Raw genomic sequence first — 22,990 nt, 5'->3', positions numbered from 1 at the left:
TAGAGACGGGGTTTCACCATGTTGACCAGGATGGTCTCGATCTCTTGACCTCGTGATCCACCCGCCTCGGCCTCCCAAAGTGCTGGGATTACAGGCTTGAGCCACCGTGCCCGGCCTGGAGGTTTTTCAAACCAATGAAATCTTTTCCATTAATGACTTTATCAAAAATTTATTCTGCCTAAAATTTTCTTCCAATTTTAGCTGCCATTTAAGATAAGCTATCACACATTCAATTTAGTTCCTAAGCAAAATATGCTATAAAACATCCCAAATTTGAATTTAAAAAATTTGTTAGAGTTATAAAATACATTGATAAAGTTTTTTTATTTTTTGAGATGGAGTTTCATTCTGTTGCCCAGGCTGGAATGCAGTGGTGTGATCTCAGCTCACTGCAACATTTGCCTCCCGGTTTCAAGGGATTCTCCTGCCTCAGCCTCCCAAGTGGCTGGGATTACAGGCACCTGACACCATACCTGGCTAATTTTGTATTTTTAGTAGAGACGGGGTTTCACCATGTTGGCCAGGCTGGTCTCGAACTCCTGACCTCAAGTGATCCACCTGCCTCTGCCTCCCAAAGTGCTAGAATTACAGGCATGAGCCACTGTGCCCAGCCTGATAAAATACATTTAAAGATCTAATTAATAAAAAAGATCTGATTTGACAGTCCTACACAAAACAGAGCAGGTAAATATTCCTGTAAGTTAGTTCAATCTGAATCTAAGAGTGCTAAATATAATTGAACTATTGATTTTTACTGTACCTTCGATGATAAGCAGGAAATGTTATTTTATCCAACACACCTTATTAAGAATTCTGCTAGAAAACAGAGATGGTGCCTTCTCACGATGAGCATGAAAATTGAGAGCCATGAGAGCATCAGGTCCAACAGAAAAATAGTTGTTCATTGTGAATTCCTGTGAGAAAGGGTAAGAATAAGCAAGGTTAGGCTTAGGTTCCACCTAAGCCTGAGTCATAATTAAATGTCAATCTTAGTCTTGTATGGCTACTTTGTACTGTCTGGTGAAGTTACCAGAAATAAAGCTTCCGTTCAAGGCTGATAATTACGGATGTAAATTTCATCTTCCACTTCTGTTTTATATGCTACATCTCACACCTTACCATCTACAATGGCTCTACTTGATGCTTCCAGGCTTTTCACGCCTGTGTTCCCATTACATTTGCTTTTCACATTTATCACAACCTCCAAGCTCTCAGCTTCTATTAGTCCTAACCCAGGCTACTGGTCTCCCCTTAATTTATCTTACTTCCCAACGTGGCCTGGATTCCAAGGTCAATCATTTCAATGACTGTACTCAACACCATCCTTTGCTCCAACACCCCTTTACCTCTTCTCAGCCTTACTTGTTAATCTTCTCTAAATCAAACTGTTTTCTCTGTTCTACTTCCAGGTTGCTGGACGCTGGAGGTGAGAATCTTATAATTATGATCCTGCTACAAAGTTATTTCCAAGGATGGCTGGCCACAATCACTAATAGGGCACAGTAATCCTATAGATCTCTCATTTCCTCTGTTTCCTAGTGGTTACTTCAAAACTTGCAACTCTCCTCAAGTCCCTGATAACCAGCCTCCGCTTGCCTTTGTTATGTTCAGATGATCTTTATTCTTGCCTCACTGAAAAAAGTGAGATCAGGTATGAGTTCTCATGCTTTCTTTCTGCCATCTAAAAATTCTGACTTTTGCTCTTCATCCTTTTGATGTTAAGTCTAAATTTGGTCACCTGTTCTTTTCATCCTTTTCCCATTCATCTCTTATGGAACATTCACTAAATGTCTGTCTCTTCACTGCCAAAATATAATTTTCAATCCTAGTTGTTTACAAAAAAACCCTGTAAACATCTTAAGTAAAATATGTCAACGTACATTAATTTGTCTTTATTTTTTAACTGAATTTGTTCCCCCAGTTTCCTAGGGGTCCTTTATTCAGAAACTAAGAGTAGGGCAACATAAGCTTCATGAAGGCAAGGCCTTCATCACTGAAACTCCAGCACCTAGGACAGTGTCTGGCACCAGGTGGGCACAAAATACTTCTTGGAATGTATAGAGCAATGAAGTTCCCTCTTGTATTTGATTGTTTAAGATGTTATTCTCTAGAGTTAAGGAGACCCTACCTGATTGTAGCATATTTATTTTTAATGACATATCTTATTTAATGATAGCAAATGGCTGAGAATATGTCTTCTTATTTGAATCATCTAAGTGGTGTGAAACTTTGTCCATCTTCGGAGGAATGATTTCTGATAAACAAATATTTTTAAATACTCAGCTCTGCTTTACTACTGAGTAGTAATACATCCTGGTATGAATGAGAAATATATCATTTATTTTTTGCATATCCATCACCTCAAATATTATCATTTATTTGTGGTGAGAACATTTAAAATCCTCTCTTTTAGGCTGAGCACGGTGGTTCATGCTTGTAATCCCAGCACTTTGGGAGGCTGAGGTGGGATGATTGCTTGAGCCAAGGAGTATGAGATCAGCCTGGGCAACATAGGAAAATCCTATCTCTACTGAAAATAATGAAAAGAAAATTAGCGGGGTGTGGTGGCATATGCCTTTTGTCCCAGTTACTAGTGAGGCTAAGATTGGAGGATCACTTGAGCCCAAGAGGTATAGGCTGCAGTGAGCTGTGATCATGCCACTGAACTCTAGCTTGGTCAACGGAGTGAGACCCTGTCTCATATAAAAAAAATCTTCTCTTTTAGCAATTTGAAAATATACACTATTATTAACTATAGTCACCAAGCTGTACAATAGCAGAACTTATTCTTCCCATCTAACTAAAACTTTGTACCTATTAACCAACGTCTCCCCTTTATCCATCTACTCTCCTATCCCCTACGGCTTCTGGTAACCACAATTCTACTCTTGAGTTTGATTTTTTAGATTCCACATATAAGGGACATCATACAGTATGTGTCTCTCTGTGCCTGGCTTATTTATTTAAGATAATGTCCTCTAGGTTCAGCTACGTTGCTGAGAATGACAGATTTTCTTTTTTCTTAAAGTCTGACTAGTTTTCCATTGTGTATATATGGCATATTTAAAAAATCATTCATTCACTGATGGGCACTTAGGTTATTTCTGCATCTTGGCTATTGTACATAATGATGCAATGAACATGGGAACACGGACATCTGTCTGATATAATGATTTCAATTCCTTTGGGTATGTATCTATAAATAGGATTGCTGGAACATATGGTAATTCTAGTTTTAGATTTTTGAGGAACCTCCATATTGTTTCCCAAAACGGTTGTATTAATTTACAATACCAACAGTGTACAAGGATTCTCTCCTCTCCACATCCTTGCCAACACTTGCTATTACTGACCAATGAAATAGGATAGGAAACCCCAAAATAAATACACATATCTACGGCCAACTGATTTCTGACAAAGGTGCCAAGAACACACAATAGGGAAAGGACAGTCTCATCGATAAATGGTACTGGGAAAGCTGGATATCCACATGTAGAACAATGAAAATCAACCCTTATCTCACCCCTTATAAAGAATCAACTCAAAATGGATTAAAGACTTAAATGTACAACCTGAAACTACAAAAGTACTAAAATATAAGGAGAAAGCTTCATGACATTGGCCTGGGCAGTTATTTTTTTGATATGACCCCCAAAACACAGGCAATAAAAGTAAAAATAGACAAAATGGATTGCATCACACTAAAAAGATTCTACACAGCAAAGGCAAACAATTGAGTGAAGTGAAGAGGCAACCCACAGCTTACAAGAAAATATCTGTAAATCATACACTCCATAAGGAACCAATATCCAAAAGGTAGAAGGAACTCAAGCTACTCAATAACAACCAATAACCCTATTAAAAAATGGGCAAAGGATTTGAAGAGACATTTTTCAAAATACATAAAAATGGCCAACAGATACAGGTTCAGCATTCCTAAAATGAAAATCTGAAATCTGAAATGTTCCCAAATCTGAAACCTTTTGAGCACTGACATGACACTCAAAGGAAATGCTCATGGGAGCATTTTAGATTTCAGCTTTTCAGATTAGAAATGCTCAATGGCTACATATTCTGCAAATACTCCAAAATAAAAAATCAGAAATCTGAAATACTTCTGGTCCCAACCATTTTTTTGGATAAGGGATATTCAACCTGTATATGAAAAAATGCTGAACATTTCTAATCATCAGAGAATTGCAAATGAAAACCACAATGAGCTATCACTTCACACCTGTAAGATTGGCTACTATCAAAAAAAGACATCTTTAATGTTGGCATTTCAGGCACTATGATACCTGACAAATACTTTTGAGCACAGGAACAATTTTAAATGATCTCTTAATACTTTCTCGAATCTATTTTCTGGAGCACAGTGGTGCGAGGCTCACTGCAACCTCTGCCTCCCAGGTTCAAGCAATTTTCCTGCCTCAGCCTCTTGAGTAGCTGGGATTACATGTGCCCACCACCAAGCCAGGCTAATTTGTCTCAAACTCCTGACCTCAGGTGATCCACCCACCTCAGCCTCCCAAAGTTCTGTGATTACAGGCATGACCCACCATGCCTGGCCATTTCTTGATTTTTAAATTTTAAATACTACTTCTGTATTCTTTCTCTTTTTAGAGATGGCGTTTCATCTGCACTTTCTCACCCAGGCTGGAGTGCAGTGGCGTGCGTGATGATAGCTCACTGCAGCCTTGAACTCTTGGGTTCAAGCAATCTCCCTGCCTCAGCCTCCCAAGTTACTGGGACTACAGGCGTGTGCCTCCATGTCCAGTTCCTTTGCTTTCTGTTGTTATTTTCTGAGTGGTGTCTTCAACTGTACTTTCCAATCGAATACGGAATTTTAGTTTATAAGAGCCTTTTTCGGGGCGTGTGTTTCTGAATGTTCCTTTTATAGAACACTATTCTATTAATATTTTCATTTTTCTCTGAGAACATTAGTCCTGCTCCCTGAATTGCTGGACTGTGCTTCCTACAATTCTTTCTTTTAGTTTCTTTGGGGCTCTCTCACGGTAGAGGCTTTCCTTAAGTGCTTGTTTGTGCCTCCGATCCTTAACTGTATATGTTCATGTTTTAAGAATAAGGTATAGGGCCAGGTGCGGTGGCTCAAGCCTGTAATCCCAGCACTGTGGGAGGCCGAGGCGGGTGGATCACGAGGTCAAGAGATCGAGACCATCCTGGTCAACATGGTGAAACCCCGTCTCTACTAAAAATACAAAAAATTAGCTGGGCATGGTGGCGCGTGCCTGTAATCCCAGCTACTCAGGAGGCTGAGGCAGGAGAATTGCCTGAACCCAGGAGGCGGAGGTTGCGGTGAGCCGAGATCGCGCCATTGCACTCCAGCCTGGGTAACAAGAGCGAAACTCCGTCTCAAAAAAAAAAAAAAAAAAAAAAGAATAAGGTATAAAAGGCCAACTGTGAACTTTGCATCCAAAAGCAGGTCCTGCTAGGGGATAAGCTCCATTATAGAAATAAAGTGCAAAAATCTGGTCCTTTTGCTAAGGGACACCCAAATATCTTGGGCAAGTAGCTTCCCCAGAGAGAAATCCTCTCTGTTACTATTCTTGAAGTTGAGTGGATGAAAAGGGCCAGTAATCTCACTTTGCATTAAATCTATTTTTGGTATGTCTTTAGGTGGCTAGAGTCTCTATAGCTTAAACTTTCCAGAGTAAACCTCCAATCTACTACCTGAATTGAGGAGGGTAGTAAATGACTACATGAAGCTGGGGAAAGGGGAAGTGATCTAAGGGACAAACAGCGTCTTCGGCTTACTCTTTCTGTTTTCAGACACGCTTTATACTACTGCTCTCTAAGTGATGTGGTGACCTGAATTCCTAAGCCTTTGCTTGGTTCTGCTCAATAAACTGGTTTCTTCCTTAGTTTTCTGCAGTGTAGGTACTTTTCAGCTTTTTTCAATATGCTAACCTTTCTAGTTTTGGCTTCTTAAAGACTGCTGTGATCTCTTTGTCCTTAGGGTTTTGCCCTTTCTCAAAGATCTATACAAGATAGGTATCACCATTTTAGAGGGATTTTAGTGGCAAGGACACAGAGAAGCAGAGAAACATGCGTCAGTGTTCCCCAAATGCTCTTCTTTAAAGTCTGCATTATTTTGTTGTTTATCACCCACCTATTGCAGTTCTCTTTCTGTTTTCTCCTTATTTACTTACTACATTCTTTAGTCTCTTTTCATGGCCTCTCAATCTGTGTCATCTAAATATATCTATTTTCGAAATGTAGTTCCTGTCTGGGCACAGTGGCTCAAGCTTGTAATCCCAACATTTTGGAAGGCTGAGGTGGGAGGATTGCTTGGGCCTAGGAGTTCAATTTCAGCCCAGGCAATATAAGGAGACAAAACGAAAACAAAACTATCTGGACATGGTGGCACATGCTGGTGGTCCAGGCTACTTGGGAGGCTGAGGTGGGAGAACTGCTTGGGCCCAGAGGTCAAGGCTGCAGTGAGCTGTAATCATAACACCGCACTCCACCCTGAGTGACAGAGCGAGACCCTATCTCCAAAAAAAAAAAAAAAAAAAGTAGTTCTTGGCTCTCTTTTCCCCTCTCACTCCCCACATTCTCTCATGCATTCTCAGCATTTAAACAATTACCAGAAATAAAGCTTCAGTTCAAAGGCTGATAACTAGGGACTTGAATCTCACAACTTGGGTTACTCCCCTTGCCCCCACCCTGGTTTATTTTACTTCCTAACCCAGTCTGGATTCCTCAATTTGCATCTCTAGCTCGGTCTTTATTCCTGAGCAATAAGCCTAAACTTCCAACTTCTTGTTCAATACTTCAAAGACTTTTAGATTGATATGCCCAATATCTATCTTATTTTCTTCCCAGGCAAACCTGAAACTTGGTATTTTTCTTATAGTCATTTCCATACATCCAGTTATAAAAACTAGAAATTTAGTAGTAAAATGTATGTTCTCTCTTCTCTTTATACTAATCAGTTGTCAAGTACTCATGAATTCTACCTCTAAAATGTCCTCATCCTGATTCTCCCTAGTGCAGGCTTCTATGCTATTTTCACATTATCTCCAGAGTATCTTTTAAAAACATAGATCTGCTAGCTCTGTATTATTTGCTACTTGCTAACCACGCTTTGTACTCTTGCCTCTATTCCCTCTGCCTGGTAAGTCCTTTGCTTTTTTAAGGACCAACTCCCATATCACTTTCTCTGAATCTTCTCAGCCTGATCAGCTAGGGCAGAACTAACCACACCTGCACCCTGTTCTCTCCCATAACACATTTTCAGTCCAGTTTGTGAGGTAAGCTTAGAAGTTTCTGTTCTGCTCCACAGCCAGCTCCCTTGAGATAAGCACCAGGTCTCTGTATCTCACCACAGAGTGCTGAATCTTGTGCAGTGAAGCTGAAACTACTTCCAACTGAAGCACTAACAACATACCTTGGGTTTTCTTAAGTTGTAGTATCCTTTATTTGTTACTTGAACTTTCCATCTAAAAAACAGAAAAAAAAAAAACAAAAAACCCAGCACTTTTTACAATAAACCTTGTACTCTGGATATTTGGATAAATGAGGGTTTTCTATTAAAATACCATCTAAAAGAGTAACCACATGTATATGAGCATGCAAATTTAGGGATATGTACTCAGTATAACTTATTACTTTGACTCTTACATAATAAAACAAAACACCAGCATCTATGTGTAAATAACAACTAATAGAGTCTTTCACATTTAAATTACATGCCACTTTTCATCTGGACAAGTCTTCATTTTAAATCAAACAATTATGACTAAATCTCAATAAATCTACTTTTTGGAGAAATGTAACTTACCGATCTAGTTTAATTCCATCTGCTTCCATTACATTTCGTAAGACCTGTGCAACTGGAATTTCTCCAGCATAACCTGCACCCCAACCCAATGTATTGGATAGATCGTTGCCTGTTCCCAGAGGCAAGACTGCAACTTGCGGAATGTACTTTTCTTGTCCCTAGAATACAGAAGAGATGTTTTAGATTTTTCTCTGCAGACTATTTACTGGGTAATAACATTTTGTAAAATTTCATGAGATCAAGGCAGTAAAGATACACATATAACAACTGTAGGCTGTTTTGCTAAAGTTTGTGCTAAATGCTTAATCAAAACATCTCATTCTTAACTATTTGAAACTGGCAATGTCTAATATTCATCTGCATAATAAAAAATATAAAGCAAAAATATTCTATATTAGGTTGGGCATGGTAGTTCATGCCTGTAATCCCAGCACTTTGGGATGCCAAGGTGGGAGGACTGCTTGAGTCCAAGAATTTGAGAGCTACCCAGGCAACATAGTGAAACCCTGTCCCTACAAAAAAACAAAAATTATCCAGGTGTGGTAGTGCACACCTATAGTTCCAGCAACTTTATAGGCTGAGGTAGAAGGATTGCTTGAACCTGAGAGATGGCTATTGCAGTTAGCAGTATTTTTAACACTGAATTCCAGCTTATGTAACAGTGTGCGACAGTATCAAAAAAAAAAAAAAAAAAAAAAAAAAAATTAGAAAAAATAAAAAAAAAATATGTGTATGTGTACATGTATATGTATAGTATATTTATCTCAGAAGTCGTCCTGTAGTAGTTTTTAAAGACTAATACCTTAATCTTCATGTCATCAACTGCATCCAGGACCCAGCCCACAGTCCCATCCCCTCCACAAACAAGTACTCGAGCTGAATAATATGGAAGAAGAGTACAGAGTTGTAGGGCTTTGATAGGAGGAGTTTTAGTTACATCAAAAATCTAGAAACAAAAGAAAAAGTTATTTTCATCCAACATTTTCCGTTATCTCTCAAGATGATTTCCCTCTAGATGAGTAGAGATATAGTTAAATAACACTACTGGCTACTACGTATTTATCTTTAACAATAAGCCAGGCACTGTGCCAGACTCTTTCTATTCATTGTAGCTCATCCCCACACTGACTCTATAAAGCAAGAGTTAGCCTCAGTCTGTTGAGCTGGAAACTAAGCTGCAGGAAGGTTAAATCACTTGCCTGTGATTCTCCAGGTAATTAAGTGCTGAAATACAAATTCAGGCTGGGGGTGGTAGCTCACGCCTATAATCCTAGCACTTTGGGAGGCAAAGGTGAGTAGATCACTTGAGGTCAGGAGTTTGACTAGCCTGGCCAACATGGTGAAATCCTGTCTTTACTAAGAATACAAAAATAAGCTGGTGTGGTAGTGTGCCCCTGTAATCCCAGCTACTCAGGAGGCTGAGATAGAAGAATCACTTGAACCTGGGAGGCAGAAGTGGCAGTGAGCCAAGATCGTGCCACTGCACTCCAGCTTGACAGAACAAGACTCTGTCTCAAAAAATAAAAAAAATTAAATTTATAGTTTATCTATTATACCACATTACCTCCTTCCTGTTCACATAAACCACAATGTGCTAAGTTCACCTTTAACTAGTGTTTCATATCTTACACTGGCTTAAAAAAAAAAAAAATCACCAGTGCAAGTTAGTACAAATTTCTGGAAAAGCAATTTTGCAATACATAGAAAATGATGTAAAAATGCAAGTAGCTTTGATAATCCATAATTCTGCCAATGATCCTAGAAAAAATATTTCGGAAGACAAAAATGCCCAAAAATATGTATAAAAATATTTACTGTGGCATTACTTATAATACAATCATAGAGACAGTGTTACCCTTCAACAATAGGAGACTGGGTAAATAATCCATTCAATTATTCTAGTTGTTAAATATGTAATTATGAGAACTATGTAGAAACAAAGAAAAATATTTATACCATTAAAGTTAAAAAAAATCAGAATGCAAATTTGTATATAGATTATTGTTATAGTACTGTTAATATGCAAAGTAAATGCATAATTAATGGAAAGAACAAGAAAAAAGAAAACCAATGTATTTGTATGGGGAAATTGCAAATGATTTTTTCCTTTATTTTTTATAATTTTCTTAAACTGTATAATATTGAAAGAGTAAAAAATACAAATTGGAAGGACAAAGTTACTGCATTTCTAATTGTTACACAATGGGTTGTTTAATTTTTCTTTTTTTAAATTAGTGGGGTTTCTTGTAATTTTTTTTGTTTTGGGGTTAATTTTTCAAAGTTGCTAGTTGTACATTCAATCTTAACGATCCCTTTTATTTTTAAAACTGAGGTGTAATTTACATATAAGATTCACCCATTTGAAGTGAACAAGTCAATAATTTTTAATAAGTTCACTGAGTTGCACAACTACCACTATCATCCGGTTTAGAACATTTCTGTTGCTTCAATAAGATCCCTCAATGTCCATTTGCAGTCACTCCCCATTTCCAGCCCTAGCCTCAGGCAACCAGTAATCTATTCTCTACCTCTACAGATTTGCCTTTTCTAGACAGATCACATAAACAGAATCATACAATATAAAGTCCCTTGTATCTGTCTTCTTTCACTTACTATGTTTTTGAGGTTCATTTATTGTAATATGTATGTATCAACAGCTTGTTCCTTTTTGTCATTTAATGGTATTCCATTGTATCGATACCATCACATTTTGTTTAACAACTCACCAGCTGATGGACAGCTGGGCTGTTTATGCTTTCTGGCTACCATGAATAATTGCTGCTTTGAATATTTTCATGCAAGTCTTTGTGAGAAATATGTTTCACTTCCCTTGGGTAGATTCCTAGTGGAGGAATTGCTAGGAGATGTAATAAATTTATGTTTAACTTTTTAATAAACTGCCAAGATGTCTCCCAAAGAGGTTGTACCATGTTATATTCCCACCACAGGAATTCCTGTTTCTCTACATATTTAATAGCTGATCTTTTTGTAATTATTATTCTTTCCTATGATCAGGTGATTAGTGACTTAAAGCATTAATAACCATTGCATTTTAGGGAAAATGAAAACATTAATAAAAAAAGGAAGTTTTCTTCTTTAGTTACCTGGACTGGATTCAACAAGATCCTAAATTCTCCCAACAGTCCTTCTCCCATGTTAGTTCCACTACGAGAGTTGGCCAGAATTATTAATGGGGTCCACTGCTTTCCAAGCTTAGAGGCTAGCTAAAAAAAAAAATGCCATGAGGGAAAAGGGTTTAGTATCTCAGAGATGACAAGCACATTTTCCATGCCTTGATTACAATGGTGCTATAATTTGCTGAAATGAAAACAACTATACCAGTTCTTTCAATTCAATATAAAAGTCAAAGAATTCTACGAATGGAAGGGAACCCCAGCAATTAACTAATTTAACCTCTCATTCAATGTTTAATTCTCTTCTACATTATTCTAGATAAGTCATCCAGCATATGCTCAGAAACTCACATAAGGAGCTTACTAAAAATGCAGCCCATTACACTGCTACATCTAATTATTAGAAAGTTTGGACTTAAGCTGAGTTGAAAATATGTCCTTCCATAACTTTCAGCCATTCATAGAATAGACACTGATTTTCTCTGATCTTTTACCTTGATTTTCCTTTATTGGATGTATTCTAGCATATTTTGCAAGCTTTTCCTTTTTTGAGATGGAGTTTCGCTCTTGTTGCCCAGGCTGGAGTGTGATGGCATGATCTCGGGTCAATGCAATCTCCACCTCCTGGGTTCAAGCGAGTCTCCTGCCTCAGCCCCCCGAGTAGCTGGGATTACAGGCATATGCCACTGTGCCGGCCTTTTTATTTCTTTTTTTAAAATGGGGTATTCAGATGAAAAAAATCTGGATTTCTAATAGCTTAAAGTCAAATGAAATTAATGTTTTTCATAATGTAACCATTTCTTCTTCCCTTCTCCTTGTAGATGTAGCCATTACTGAAGTTATTCTGTGGTTTTACTTAGTGATTCTCCTCTCTTGTGATCTCGGATTAAACTCAGATAAATAAGAGACTTGTACATTTTAAAAAAGTGTCGGCTGGACGTGGTGGCTCATGCCTGTAATCCCAACACTTTGGGAGGCCAAGGTGGGAGGATCATGAGGTCAGGAGTTCAAGACCTGCTTGCCCAACATGGAGAAGCCCCATCTCTATTAAAAATACAAAAATTATCTGGGCATGGTGGCACATGCCTATAATCCCAGTTACTTTGGAGGCTAAGGCAGGAGAATTGCTTGAACTGGTACCTGGGAGGCAGAGGCTGTAGAAAGCTAAGATCATGCCACTGCACTCCAGCCTGGGCTAAAGAATGAGAGTCTGTCTAAAAAAAAAGAGTTGGGCCGGGCGCAGTGGGTCATGTCTGTAATCTGTAATCCCAGTACTTTGGGAGGCCAAGGCAGGTGGATCACTTGGGGTCAGAAGTTCGAGACCAGCCTGGCCAACATGGTGAAACCCCGTCTTTACTAAAAATACAAACATTAGCAGGGTGTGGTGGTGCATGCCTGTAACCCCAGCTACTCTGGAGGCTAAGGCAGGAGAATTGCTTGCACCCAGGAGGCGCAAGTTGCAGTGACCCGAGACAGCACCACTGCACTCCAGCATGTGCGACAAGAGCAAAACTCTGTCTCAAAAAAAAAAAGTGTCAAAACAATATTAATGTTTGAAAATTTAAAAATGTCCCTTTTCTTGCAGGAATACTGACAAAGGTGACATTTAAGATATAAAATCTTAATTTGAAAAAGGTACAATTTGAAAATAAAATAGTTCAATTATTTTGGTATATCCAATTAGAAAATAAATCTGTAAATTTAAGACTGAGAGATACAGTAATAGTTACATCAACTATAAACGGTTGTCAACAAGTTTAATGTTCACCATTATTTGTGGGAACATTTAATGTGCAAAGTAAACTTTAGGAACCCTGTATAAAGTTCCAAATAGAAAAGTATTTTTGGAATAAGGTGTGAGGACAATCTATTTTCTTTTTACTGACAATAATCATGAATCCCAAACCTGGCTGTTCATCAGAATCACTTGAGGACCTTAGGAAAAAAAAAAAAAGATGAATTCCTGGACCTACCCTAGACCTACTAAATCAAATATGGCAATGAAAGTACTACTCAGAAGTCTGTATTTTTAAAAAGCTCCCTAAATTATTCAGATGCAGGCAATGATATAGAAACCACTAATATAACATTTCCAATTTCCTTTTAGACATGAAAGAACTCAAAAGCCCAAATTTTTGACCCATCTCTAGGAGCTAGGTAGGGTTTTATGGCTTACCATAATGGCATTTTATTTCCCTCCTTGGTCTTGATCTGCTATTTCAGTTTATTTTATTCCTGGCACCGATTCTTCTTACATAGTCTTAACCATCTCAAACAATGACTTAAGCAGCTTTTAAAAAATCAATCACATAAGAAAAATAAATTATACTTACCACTTCATAATCTGTTTTTTTGTCTTTACGCATCTGATTAATGGAGGTTAAATAACTTGGTGGAATGATTAGGTTTTTGAATTCTCCAAAATCACACTTTTCATTCTTTAAGCTATGTTTCATGCACTCATCATGTACTGTCTTCTGGCACCAAATGCACCTGAGGGAAAGAAGAAACAAGCATTAATTAATTTTAAACCATAATCTCATTGATAACCCACAAAACAATCATTTTTGCTAAAAAATAAAACAGTAATTTTATCACTACTTACCATAAAATTTGGCAAATAAAAGATATATAACTCTATGTGCACAGTGAAATGGAGCGATAAGGTTTTTTTCTTTTTTTTTTTCTTTTTATGCCCCAGGGTATACTAGTCAAGCTTTCGGAGCAATAAGGTTTGAACATATTTGGCAGTTTAATCTAACCGTATTTCCTTTTTTGTTTTTTTGAGACAGGTTCTCACTGTCACCCAGACTGGAGTGCAATGGTGTGATCTCAGCTCACTGCAACCTCCACTTCCTAGGCTCAAGTGATTCTCCTGCCTCAACTCCCGAGTAGCTGGGATTACAGGTATGCGCCACTACTGCCCAGCTAATTTTTGTATTCTTAGTAGAGATGGGGTTTCATTATGTTGGCCAGGCTGGTCTTATATTCCAGACTTCAAATGAGCCACCCATCTCGGCCTCCCAAAGTGCTGGGATTGCAGGTGTGAGGCACTGTGACCAGCCTGACAGCATTTCTTAAAGTGTAGCTTGGGGCCCCCGAGATTCATTCAGACCCCCAAGATCTGTGAGGTTAAAATTTTAATACTACTACTAAAGAGTTATTTCACCCTCATCCTCTCAAAAATGTACAGTGGAGTTTTCCCGAAGCTTTATGACATGTGCTATGACAACAGAAGCAAATATGATAATCTAGCTGGATTATAAGTCAAAGAAACGTGCAAAGAATTAAAACAATGTAACTCTCCTCACTAAATTTTCATAAAAATAATTTGTTATTATTATTTTAAAATATTTTAAAAATTTATCAGTTTTAATTTATGACATGGTAAATATCAATAGATATAACCTACAGAAACAAAAGCTGATCTAAAACAATAACTTTATATATATTTGTGCTCTAGCTGAAATGTAGGTTCATAAGGCCTAAAGTCTTTGCTTTTATTAAATGTCCCACTGACATGGGCCCTTGAAGAGTTCCTCAGGGTCCAGCCTGAAAATCTCTTAACTTGTAAATATAAGTACAACAGTGTGTTTTGTCAGTTAACATGAAAATAATACACGTTTTCTTTTGAAATAGACATTAAGAACATTTTCATTTGGATTTGCCTCTATGTTTGGACCCAATTCTTAAAACAAGCTGAGAGCAGACCTAGTAAAGGTCCTGGGTTTCTATTATTAATCTGCTAAGTATTTAATCCACTCTCGGATAAGACAGATATGACTGGACAGATAAAGCAGGCCACCAGAAAAGAGTGGTTATAATTAAATAAATAGTAATTAAAAAAAAGAGGATAATCATTTTTTTCACCCCGAGGTCCTCTCTTGGCCTTCTATTTTAAGCTGTCTCTCCCTTTTGGATGTTCAGATTTGTCAAGTACTTAGTGCTGTTTACTTGAGTACTATTTACTGCTAAAAGAAAGAGTTCTCTGCATAAACTGTTACAGAGAAAACAAAATTTGTATAATCACATTTGTTGATTGCAAACTAAACTTGAGTAAGTATAATACACTGGTTATGTGGCTGAGGTATCATATCTCTACTTACTGGTCTACCATTAATTTTAAAATCATATATTACCATCAAAAGCAATCAGAAAGGATACCCACTGAATTATTTCATAATGGTTTCCTCCAGAAAGAAAAATAGGACTGAGGAATGGGAAGGATATTAACCTTTCAGCCTACATATTTTTTTGTATGTATTCCTTGACAGCCTAAAAACCAGAATATATTCATGAACTACTTGTATAAATTTTAAAAATTGTTTTAAATGATACTAGCTTATGCTTGAGATACCTGAGCAAACAGAGTGAGACTGTCTCAAACAAAACAAAACAAACAAACAAATCCCTGCATTAATCTGCCCAGAATTAATCTGGTATATTATGAAGAATTAACCTTCTTTCCTCCCCCAAAGAGTACATGTCCTAGCAAAATTCACAAATTAATATTTTCTATCCCCAACAAATTTGTGACAGAACATTTTCCATTTACTAAATTCTTTTTTTTTTTTTTGAGACAGAGTTTCGCTCTTGTTACCCAGGCTGGAGTGCAATGGCGCGATCTCGGCTCACCTCTGCCTCCTGGGTTCAGGCAATTCTCCTGCCTCAGCCTCCTGAGTAGCTGGGATTATAGGCACGCACCACCATGCCCAGCTAATTTTTTGTATTTTTAGTAGAGACGGGGTTTCACCATGTTGACCAGGATGGTCTCGATCTCTTAACCTTGTGATCCACCCGCCTCGGCCTCCCAAAGTGCTGGGATTACAGGCGTGAGCCACCGCGCCCGGCTAAATTCTTATAAATTTCAGAAAAGATTTTTTTTTTTTTGAGACAAGAGTTTTGCTCTTGTTGCCTAGGCTGGAGTGCAATGACATGATCTCCTCTCACCACAACCTCTGCCTCCCAGGTTCAAGTGATTCTCCTGCCTCAGCCTCCTGAGTAGCTGGGATTACAGGCATGTGCCACCACGCCTGGCTAATTTTGTATTTTTAGTAGAGATGGGTTTTTCCATGTTGGTCAGGCTAGTCTCGAACTCCTGACCTCAGGTTATCTGTCTGTTTCTGCCTCCCAAAGTGCTGGGATTACAGGTGTGAGCCACCACACTTGGCCCAGAAAAGACTATTTTAACCAAGATAATAGATATTATGAGCCTTTGCTCTACAAAGGTAAAGCTAAAATGCTTACTAGGGCCACCAGGTATGGTGGCTTATGCCTGTAATCCCAGAATTTTGGGAGGCCAAGACAGGATGATCCCTTGAGCCCAGGAGTTTTGAGACCAGCCTGGGCAACATGATGATACTACCATCTCTACAAAAAAGAAAAAAACTGGCAGGCATGGTGGTGCATGTCTGTAGTCCCAGCTACTCGGAAGGCTGAGGTGAAAGAATTGCTTGAACCTGGGAGGCTGACAATGCAGTGAGCCATAGTCATGCCACTGCCTTCCAGCCTGGGCAGTATAGAGCAAGACCTTCTCTGAATAAAATAAAATAAAATAAAATGCTTATTAATTACTCACCATCACATTCTTCTTTAGAAATACCATATTCGAACCTGAAGCCTAGTCTCTTTACATATTTTTTTTTCAAGATGGAGTCTCGCTCTGCTGCCCAGGTTGGAGTGCAATGGTATGATCTCGGCTCACTGCAATCTCCGCCCCCGGGGTCAAATCATTCTCTTGCCTCAGCCTCCTGAGTAGCTGGGATTACAGGTGCCTGCCACCATACCCTGCTAAGTTTTGTATTTTCAGTAGAGACAGGGTTTCACCAGGTTGGCCAGGCTGGTCTCGAACTCCTGGCCTCATGATCTGCCTGCCTTGGCCTCCCAGTGCTGGGGTTACAGGCGTGAGCCATCATGCCCAGCCACATACGTTGTCAGCATTTAACAACCTAGATTTCAAACTCACCGGGAAGATAAGACATTTCTAAAATGTCTTGATATTTCAGCTTTAGCATCATGTCACTGGGTAATTGCTTATGATCTTTCTATTCTGAAAAATTTCAAACTTTCAGAGAAGTCAAAAGGATAGCAAAACGAATACTCTAAGCCCACCTTCATGCTGATTCTTAATTAACATCTCCCACTCTCTTTCAATATAAACTCATATATTACTGAATCATTTGAAAGTAAACTGCAGACAGCATGAGATCCCACCCTTCAATATTTCAGCAAATATATTCTAAAAGCAATAATAGTTTCCTTGCTTTTTAAAATATTTTACTCAAAAAATATTTTTTACAGGTATGCCTACCACGTACATTCTTCTGTTAACATCTTCCTGTAATTGCTTTGTAACGTTTCTATCCATCTTATTTTTAATACATTTTCAAGTAAACTGAAGATATTAGAATACTTCCTAAATACATCAGCAAATAGGCTTATCACTATCTAGAATTTGTGATTTATGTTTTTTCCTTTTGAGTAAAATTTACATACAATGAAATGTATAAATATATGTACTTCCTGAGTTTTGATAAATGAACATATGTAACTAAAACCCTTATTAAGACATAGAATATTACTCTAGAAAGTTCCTTCATATGAAAATATGGAATGCTTCACGAATTTATATGCCGTTCTTATGCAGGAGTATGACTGCTTTATTTTTTTTTAAAAAAAAAGGTTTAACAAGGCTCATTTTCTGTAAAAAATTACCTGTTCACAATAGCTCTCTTCTTTAGTATGCTGGAGACAGCTAATTATACACAAAGTTGAGATGGTCATTTATGAGAGTCACACTAGAACAGGGTTCTGCAAACTGCAAATATGCCTGCCATCTGATTTTGTGAATGAAGTTTTACTGGAACACAGGTAAACCCACTCATTTATGTATTGTCCATGGCTGGTTTTGTACTGCAACTGTGGCAGAGTTAAGTAATTATGACAGACAAAATGATTGGGAAAGCCTAAAATTCTTTTTTTTTTTTTTTTTTTTTTTTGAGACAGAGTTTCACTCATGTTACCCAGGCTGGAGTGCAATGGCGCGATCTCGGCTCACTGCAACCTCCGCCTCCTGGGTTCAGGCAATTCTCCTGCCTCAGCCTCCTGAGTAGCTGGGATTACACCACCATGCCCAGCTAATTTTTTTTGTATTTTTAGTAGAGACGGGGTTTCACCATGTTGACCAGGATGGTCTCGATCTCTTGACCTCGTGATCCACCCGCCTCGGCGTCCCAAAGTGCTGGGATTACAGGCTTGAGCCACCGTGCCCGGCCAATTCTTTTGGCTCTTTATAGTAAGTTTGCCCGCCTTTGCTCTAGAAGATGATTTGGTATCTTCCTCTGTTTCAGATAATTAATGAAATAAATAAACACATACCAACAGAATATAGAAACAGAATTCATGATCAAAGCTGAGACTAATTACACTGAGGCCCATGTAACTGCCTTCTGAGAGTCAGCAGCTTTGTTTTACTAAGCACAGTATTTGCGTGTCGGGCGTGGGGTGGATGTAATGAATGGAAAGTCCTATGACTTAAAAAGCACTTTAAGTTCTTTCTCTCTTAATGAGATAGAACACTACAAGAAACAGAGGTTCATTTGATAAATATAATGATGTAAAAATATAACCTAATTCCTATTTTAGTCAGAAGAGAGGTCAGAAAAAGAAAAGGAAGAACAGGGAAATAAGATAGTACGTGCAGAAATACGTTGTAGTGGTTGAGGGGTAGAAACAGGAACACACAAAAAGAAAAAATCCACAGGCAAAGTAGACTCTAACATAGTGTCTAGTACAAAAATAGATGCTCAGTAAGTATAATGACTGAATGAGTAAAAATTAAAGGGCCTTTCTCACTTATTCTGCAGGCTTTAAATTCAGTTATCATCTCTCATTAGTGTCCTCTGAAATGCTAACTTGTCTGCAGAGTTCACTCACTTCCCTAGGAATGTGATGCAGACATGGAAGAAGCCCTCCTCAAAGACAGATATAATCCAGAGAAGGACTGTCTGGTCTATACTTAAAGGTTTTAAGTAGCTATTTATTTTGTTTTTCCTTCCAAAATATCTCATTTCTACAGAAGATCACAGGAGACTGTAACCCTGTATAAAATTATTTGCCAACATAAATCAGTTCAGAACATTGTAGAATATGTACAACTTCAGGACACTGTGCTCTCTCTTCTCTTGGGAATAATAAACATCTAAATTATACACAGGCAATTTCTATTACAGGGTAAAGGAAAAGAAGATCTATTATCATAAACATTCAGGGTGCTCAATGGGAGGACACAAAATTAAGGACAAAGGTGCATGTTTTTAAAGACACATAAATATAGCAGGGGTTTTCCATCTTTAGAAGGACCTGTAGGGCCTGTTCAAGAATGCCCAAGTTTCCGATTTAGTAGGTTTGGGGTGTGGCTAGGGTTGCCAGAAAAAAAAAAAAAAAAAAGGCAATGCCTAGTTAAATTTGAATTTCAGAGAAACAACAAATACTGCAATATTTTATTTTTATTTGCTAAATCTGGCAACCCTAGAGTTAGCATTTTTAGCAGATTTTGAAGAGATGCTGATGCTGCTGGTCTAGGGACCTTACTTAGAGAACCTCTGGGATATAGGATATTATGTTATCACCAAGAAGGAAAAACTAGGGGATGAGGGAAGGTGAGTAGATCAGGCAAGAGTTCTGGGGGAAAGGATAAGGACAAGGGGTGAGTCTTTGAAGATGCCTAGAAGCTAGCTAGAATATTAAGAGAGGAAAGCTTTGAGCAAAAGGGCAGAAATGTCAGAAAATGCCTGACATTTAAAGGAAATCACAAGAAGCTTGGTGTTGCTGGTGCATAAAGCTTCATGCAGGTGGTGTTAGGTTAAGACTAGAAGGGCAGAGGCCAGAGAGTACTAGGACCTTAGGTACCCTGTTAATAAGCACTGAGGGAATTTATACTGTAAAACAATCAGCTTACATGATGGGGAGCAATTTAAAGAGTTTTAAGCAGAGCAGGGACTTAATCAGATTTGCATTTTTAGAAAGATCATTTGGGTGGAGGATCAGAAGCACTATGATTATGTGTTCAGGAGTATCTGAAATACAGTAATTTATGGAAACCATTTTAAATCTAAGTCTGCACAGACACAGAGACTGCTGGAGGCTGGCTACACCAGAGACGGGAAGGAAACGGAACAATACTCAATTCATTATGAAATTTATTTAAAGTCCCTGTTAACTTGGCTCTCACTGATGCCAGAAGGACAGCATTTAATTTTTAAAGATGCCAAATAAAAATGCATGGTTACAAAACTTTGTAGTTGTCTAGAATATATTATTTTGAACATTTATTCTTAAGCCTCTTTGATAATGTGTAAAATGATTTAAAATAAGACTTAAAAACAGGTATTGACATAATATAGCACTCATGCTAACGAGTTTCTGCCAAAAAAGTTAAAGACAATTAAAAAGCAGCTTCCTATTTACTGCCTATTTCAGCTTGTAAGCATGTTTATGGGCCCTTCTGCTTGTCAGAAAAGTCATTACAATGATGTCCTCACTTAAGGCTCAAAGGAAGCTAGGTGTTAGTCTGGAGCTGGAAATCCTGGAGGCCCATCATATCTTACCAGAGTAGACCTAACGAGCTTTAATTTTCTCAACTGTGAGAACAATAAATAATTAAAAAAAAAAAGAAAAAAAAATTTTCTCAACTGTGAACTGAGTTGAACTGATCATTTGCAAAGCAGCATTCTCCTTTACCAATCTCCAAAATCAGCAAAGGACATCGTCACCTATTTTCAGACAATATTTAAGGACAAAAATGTGTTGTCCAGTATGTATATGAAAGACATTAAAATATTGTTGGCTTAATCAAGGTCACTTATCTAAGATTCTACATGTCCTGAAAGACCAAGCATCAAAAGGAATATTCCTTTCAGTGTTCTTTTTGAGTCTATTTCACTATGGTAGCAACAGCTATATTGGCCAAAGATATAAAAGTGCTGCCTTGGAATGACACTTGTTTTCACTGTACATTCATAGTACAAAACCTGTGACACATCAGTTTCGTGGCTGAAGGGAAAAGTTAATTTGTGCGTATTTCCTTTTTCCTTATTTAAAATAAGATAATCGATAGGAACAAAAGCTAAAATATACCGTGGTCACGAAGCAGGTGCCACTTAGAAGCCTCTGCAATGACGTTAGGAGCCAAGTTTTATTACCCACAAGGGTAGGCTGGCTGAGGAGTGGAGGCTGGACGCATCATCTCAGCAAATGACCACTGCAAAGCTGCCACGGTTGCAAAAACCCAGGGACGTTTATTTATTAGCTTGTTTCCTTGAAATGAGTTTAAGCCATCTGCAGAGATTAAAGCAGGCCTCTACACCACTCTATGAAATCCTGACTCCCATGGCGCATTCTGGGACAGTGAGTGTCCACGAAGGCCCTACCTGTAATCGCAGAGCTTGGGTTGGCTGCCACACTGCTGCTTGCAAACCATACAGTAACTGCACAGGGGCACGTTGCCCCGGATCCAGTGGTGGGGCATGGCGTCCAGGACCTTGCTGTCATTCTTGAGCATAATCTCCTTGCACTGGAAGCGCTTGTCGGCCTTCTTGAGGCAGTCCTCATCCACACGGAGCCCGCAGCAGTCGCAGAAGGCGCCCCGCAGAATGTGCTGCGCGCACACGCAGCAGTAGGTGGGCTGGCTGAACAGATCCGTGTCGCGCCACCCGTGCTTGCTCTTGCGGAAGATGTCCCTGCGGTGCAGCTGCCGGCGCGACCGCTGGAGGCTACACCAGAAGGTGATGAACACCGGCAGCAGGACCGAGCACAGCGTCCATAGGATCAGGTGCCCGTCCGCAAACAGGCCCTCGGAGGGCGGGCCCGGCGCCGGCCGCCTCTCCGCTTCCATCTTCTCCAAGGACGGTGCCTAAAGAGGAAAGAAATAGGCACCTGCACCCCGTGCTCCCCATCCCTTCCCCGCCCCCTTCCTGCCTTTCTGGGGCCAACGAGGGCGCCCTCAGTCCAGGTGGCTCCGCTCTCCCCAGGACGGGCCAGCGCTTCGTCCCCCGGTCGCCCGGTACCTGCCGCGCCAAGAAGGCGACGTCCAGCCGTCACGCTCCAGTCCCCACTCCCCAACCCGCCCCAAGTCGGGAGCGCGTCCGGGAGCCCAGGACTGCTGCTGCTGCTGCTGCCGCCTCAACTCGCCGCCCGTCAGACCCACGGAAGGGCGCAAAACACAGGGGCAAGCTGCTCTCCACCGAAAAGCCCGGCGTTCAGGCCACGCGACGCCAGTGGGCGCACGTAACCGTTGGCCCAGGCCTAGCCCAGCCGCTCCCGGCCCGGGGCGCGGTCTTTTCCCGGGCCGTGCCCGCCCCCCGGCGCCCTTGCCCCTCTCGGGAGGTCTCCGCAGACCTGCACCGCGCCCGTCCTCGAGCCCCTACCTCGCGCGGGCTGAGGCGCGGCTCCCGGCCAGGCCTCAGCAGCCCTCGCGCAGGAGGAGCGCGACGCTGGGCCGCGGGCCGCGATGAAGCCGGGCGGGGTGAACGCTTGAGGCTTCAGCCGCACGCACGCCGATGCGGCGCGCGGGGTTAGGAGCTGGAGGCGGGGCCTGCGGCGGCGAGTCCAGTGGTTGGGCGGAGCCAGAGCTGACGGGCGGGGCGGAGGTGTGAGGTGGGAGGGGAGACAGACAGCCCTGAGGGGGCGGGGCCGTGGAGAAAGCTGGAGACAGATGAAAGGGCCGGGGCACAGTGGATGGGGGCGGGGCCTGGAGGAAGGGGGCGGAGTAACAGTGGGGCGTTAGAGAGGATGGAGGGTTGAACGCCAAAAATTCCTTATCATAGAAAATTCTGGGGCGCCGACGGCGGGGAGGGCCGCGAGCATCTTCCCGGCCGCACCTGAGCCTCGCGGGATCCAGGGGCCGCGCCCACGCCCTTCGCCCGGCGCTGACACGAGTGCTCCGGGCTTAAACCGAACCTCTGGCCTAGACCGCGGCCGCCTAAGCCGACGCCGTCTGGAAAGCACAGGAGGTGGCGGCCTGCGCGGCGCTGCCCGCCATGGCCGCGGCAAT

The 22,990-nt window shown here is 40.3% G+C and overlaps 1 protein-coding gene across 3 annotated transcripts in view; it reads right to left on the bottom strand.

Annotated features, from left to right (window-relative positions):
• Positions 1-22,519, bottom strand: part of DGKE (diacylglycerol kinase epsilon) — a 28,079-nt gene extending 5,560 nt beyond the window's left edge. For 2 of the 3 annotated variants that reach the window (XM_017538825.2, XM_037742124.1), the window contains exons 1-8: positions 22,365-22,519; positions 21,369-21,850; positions 13,272-13,431; positions 10,909-11,028; positions 8,607-8,750; positions 7,805-7,962; positions 7,412-7,463; positions 801-914 (exon numbers count right to left, since the gene is read on the bottom strand). In XM_017538825.2, coding sequence (XP_017394314.1) covers positions 801-914; positions 7,412-7,463; positions 7,805-7,962; positions 8,607-8,750; positions 10,909-11,028; positions 13,272-13,431; positions 21,369-21,832 — 1,212 coding nt within the window. In that variant the 5' untranslated portion in view covers positions 21,833-21,850; positions 22,365-22,519. Of the gene's footprint in view, positions 1-800; positions 915-7,411; positions 7,464-7,804; positions 7,963-8,606; positions 8,751-10,908; positions 11,029-13,271; positions 13,432-21,368; positions 21,851-22,123; positions 22,245-22,364 lie in introns of those variants that run through there. The other variant, XM_017538824.2, reaches the window with a different exon arrangement.
• Between the last annotated feature and the right edge of the window lie 471 nt (positions 22,520-22,990).

Source organism: Cebus imitator, unplaced genomic scaffold, assembly GCF_001604975.1.
Source record: "Cebus imitator isolate Cc_AM_T3 unplaced genomic scaffold, Cebus_imitator-1.0 Scaffold115, whole genome shotgun sequence".
Lineage (NCBI taxonomy): Eukaryota > Metazoa > Chordata > Mammalia > Primates > Cebidae > Cebus > Cebus imitator.
This window is presented reverse-complemented; position numbering and strand designations above follow the sequence as displayed.